The sequence below is a fragment of the Arachis stenosperma genome, chromosome 4 (assembly GCF_014773155.1).
Source record: "Arachis stenosperma cultivar V10309 chromosome 4, arast.V10309.gnm1.PFL2, whole genome shotgun sequence".
Lineage (NCBI taxonomy): Eukaryota > Viridiplantae > Streptophyta > Magnoliopsida > Fabales > Fabaceae > Arachis > Arachis stenosperma.
In genome coordinates this window covers 100,041,442-100,045,373 of record NC_080380.1, presented here as the reverse complement: position 1 = coordinate 100,045,373, position 3,932 = coordinate 100,041,442, and the positions used below count along the sequence as shown (strand labels likewise).

Here is a 3,932-nt window from a genome sequence, read left to right as displayed (position 1 = left end):
AGTTGCATTAGCTCCACATTGAAGTTGCTCTTGGCATCTACTTGGCATCTTCTGACTGAAATAGAATTAAAACCTGAATTAAAATTAGAATGAATTGGAATGCTTGAATTCATTCATATCAAAGTTAAGATGTCTATTCAAATAATTAAAGAAACCTTATCCAATATATAAAGCTAAGATGTCTATTCCTTCATACACTGTTATTACCTTCGTTTGAAGCTGAAGTCAAATTAGACATGTTTTCTTCCACTACTATTAGAATATAAAAGATGGTGGAAGTCAAATTAGACACTGTTATTATCTGCCGCTAAAAATTAGCTTAGTTTCCACTCAAACTTAAGCCATCATTAGAATATAAAAGATGGTGGAAGTCAAATCCATAGCTTGCTTGTGAACACTAATATTTACAATTTATAGTTTTCACTCCTAGGACATACTAACGTCTGGGTAAACGATCAGCACCTATAATATACAAACCAAACAGGGACAATGTATAAGCATGGTTGCATATGAAAATAGAAAACTAACCATTGACAGCAGAGCCAATGTCACCGCTGTCTAAGATATGTGTTTCAAAGCAGCCAAGCATGGCGGCATTGATTTCAATGGTTCCATCAGGGATCTGTTGAGTCTGCAAGGGGGAAAAAGATAACATCATATAAGATTGAGAAATGTCAATATTTCAATGGTTCTACTTTCAGAAAATAAGCCCGAATTAGATAAGACACTCATATTTATATAGATACTGATGATGATATTGTTGATGAGAGAAATTCAGCATCAATACCTTTCTCTTTTAATGCCATTACTTGGTTTTTCTGACATGCAGAAAGAACAAATGAGCAAAACCCCAACTCAGAAATTAAATATAGCAAAAAAAAATGTAAAGTAAAATGGATCAAGCTGGAAATATGCCTACCATTAAGGCTGTCAACAGAACAAAAGTCAGAAATCACAATTGTGCCTAGCATGGAAAAACCAAGTGAATTACCACACAGAGTTCAGCTCAACAAAGATGCACAATTATATATATTAGGAAATATGAACATGATTCACCTATTAAATGACAAACAACAAGCACAATTCCTGTTTTTGCCAGTGTAGGAATCTGATAACACATCGACTTGCCTCCTCCATTAGGCATAAGACAAAAACAATTTCCTCCTGCACCAAAACAGGGGTGGGAAGGTAATTGGCATTCCATCAAAAAATAAAAATCCCAACTTATCCATTTACCAAATTCAAAGAACATGAGTTCATGATTTCAGATTATTTTTTAATTTCTTTTCTTTCATATCCAAATTGTTTATCAGAGTAGGACACTGATATAAAACTTGCTTCATATTCTTTACTTCTTTCTATATTTGCAACCAAAACATTGTTAAAAGAAAAGTGTCAAGCTAATTTAACCAATCAAACTGAAAAGTGAAACCTATAAAAAAATGCAGAATTCAATTTCCTATGATTTCTCAGCAACCAAACAGTAACGGAAACCAAAAAATAAAAAAAGGAGAGATTTTTGCAAAAATGAACCTGAGAGAACAGCTTGAATAGCATCCAATTGCTTGCCCCTGAAATCAGGGTAACCAAAATGCCATCGCACTATACTGTCAGAGTTTTATATCTTTAATTTGATTTTTGAGATAGCTATCATGAGTCGTAGTTTGTAGTTTTTTGCACTTCAAGTTCAAAGAAACTCTAGCATAGAATGGCATGTTAAAATACACAAATCTATTCATGTGAGAAATGATTCATGACAAACAAAAAAATTGACTTTAGAGATCAAATTTTGATGCAAATTTTTACAATCATTATTAAAAAATAAGATCTTTTCATCTTTAAAATTTGGTAATTTTTTGTCAAGTGAATTTTTAAAAACAAAAATTTTATTGTGAATGACCACATTTCTTTGAATGGAAAAAAGGACAGAAATAAGCTAAGGTCAACAAGATAATTTGAATCCAAAGACATTCTATTTAGTTGCATCATACTTTGCTCAAGAGCTCCCCTAACTTTAGAATTGTCTTCCTCAAGTTTAACTACTCTGCTTCTCCATTCAGTTTGTACCTTCTCAGAATGCGCAAGCTGGGCTAAAACTTTTTCATTTTCAGTCCTAGATACATCTACTTTATTTTCAGCATCCTGATCATGGAAATAAAAATTTAATCGTCTTGTTACCAAATCAGACACCACAAGTTCACTTATCTTTTTCGGTTGAGAAAATTTAATAAATGCCAGACTAGGGTAAATCACTTAGAAGTTACATTACATAAAAATTTTACAGTACTAAATGAAAAAAAAGAAATAAAAAAATTCTAATATTATTCCATATAAACTTAATTTGAGTGTATCACTTGAACTATATATAGAATATTTAGAGAGTAAGAAAGAGAATCATACTCTCAGAAGTTGAGTAAGCCTAGCTGTTTCTTCTCTTGCACGAACCAACTCTCCTTCTAAATGTTCCTGAGGACAAAAAATATATGAGCCTCTCCATAGAGAAAAGTGTAACAACTTGAGTATTCTCTGTTAATTTTGTTACTGTAGATAATAATAAAGAGAAAATAGTGGCATATTTTTATACCTTGGCTTCAATTTCAGCATAGTACTACCCAAGAGTGGTCTGTAGATTCAAAAGTTCATGATTCTTAGCATCTATTGTGCCGATACAATTTGAAAGCTTCTTGTCCAGGACGTCGATGATTTCTCTAGACTTGAGAACTTCGCTGTTGTTTGCCATCTTCAGTTCTTCCTGACTTAAAACTACCTGCTTCAGGGTTCTCTCAAGATTTGATACTTGAGCCCTTAAATAATCATTGCTTTGCCTTAGATCTTCAATAATTTTGATGTCTTCGTCCATTTTTTCTAATTCTTCAGCTTCCTAATGGCAAGCAGCATGGAAAACATCTTTCATATCGCAGCAGGATTAATATAGTAAATCTACTCTATCTTGAATATCATGCTTTATTATTACGGGTTCCACTTTTAGAAATTAACCATGAAGGATGAAACCTTTTCCAACAGATGTTGTTTAAGGCGGGTCAATTCATGTACTGCTTTCTCCTTTTCTCGCTGTGTATCCATCAAATCTTTATCTAGCTTTTGTATGGATCTTTTCATTACTTCCTTTTCTGGAAAACTTTTGGAAAAATCTGACATCTGTTATAAAAAGCCAATGCCGGCATTCCAAAAAGTAATTATTTATATTATCAAAAAGCCATTATATTGTTAACATAACTGATATCCCTTAAATGCTTGACCTGTACCTGAGAAGCACTAGAAAGGACATTAGTCGCTAAAGACTTCCTGCTTGTTTCAAGAGCAGCCTCAATTTCATTCTTTTTCATCTAACAATAATGAGAACAATGGATTATAGTAGAGTGCATTTTAGAGGTAAATATCACAAATTCACAACTAAAAAATATAAGTCTTTTACTGATAAGCAATAAATTTAGGGGACAGAAGGTGACAAATCTACTAACCTTAAGAGTGGCATTTTCCTTCTCTAAGGTTTTGACAAGTCTTTTCAAGCTATCCACTACCTCACCTGCTACATCACTTTCCCTTCTAGTTAACTCAATTTGTAGTCGCTTTATTTCTGATACTTTCTCATTTAGTTCATCACGTATTTTTGCCATCTCCATAGATGTCTTCCAAGCAATAATATGATGAGTTTTAGCTAACAAAAATCTAATAAACACCCATGGCATTAGATAAGATTGCAAGTAAACCAGTGTGATCCTTGTTAGTAGTCCTATTGCAGTATAAGAGAGATAAAGCATAGTGCATGCAATGCAATGCAATGTAGGGGGAAATAAAATAAAAAATAAAAAATCTTTTATCCTTGTCCAAGTTCTTCATATCATATCAGGCTCCCATGAATACACCTGCAACATATCATGAACACACCTGCAACATATCATATCGGCATT

General features: G+C 32.9%; 1 protein-coding gene across 1 annotated transcript; it reads right to left on the bottom strand.

Moving 5' to 3' along the window:
* Positions 1-436: 436 nt before the first annotated feature.
* LOC130975247 (golgin candidate 3-like) lies at positions 437-3,644 on the bottom strand. Its single transcript, XM_057900065.1, has 10 exons — positions 3,483-3,644; positions 3,267-3,347; positions 2,998-3,159; positions 2,613-2,881; positions 2,283-2,286; positions 1,992-2,142; positions 920-927; positions 747-818; positions 529-631; positions 437-462 (listed from the first exon to the last, which is right to left on the bottom strand). Exons 1-10 carry the CDS (start codon positions 3,642-3,644, stop codon positions 437-439), a joined length of 1,038 nt encoding a protein of 345 aa, XP_057756048.1.
* Positions 3,645-3,932: the final 288 nt, after the last annotated feature.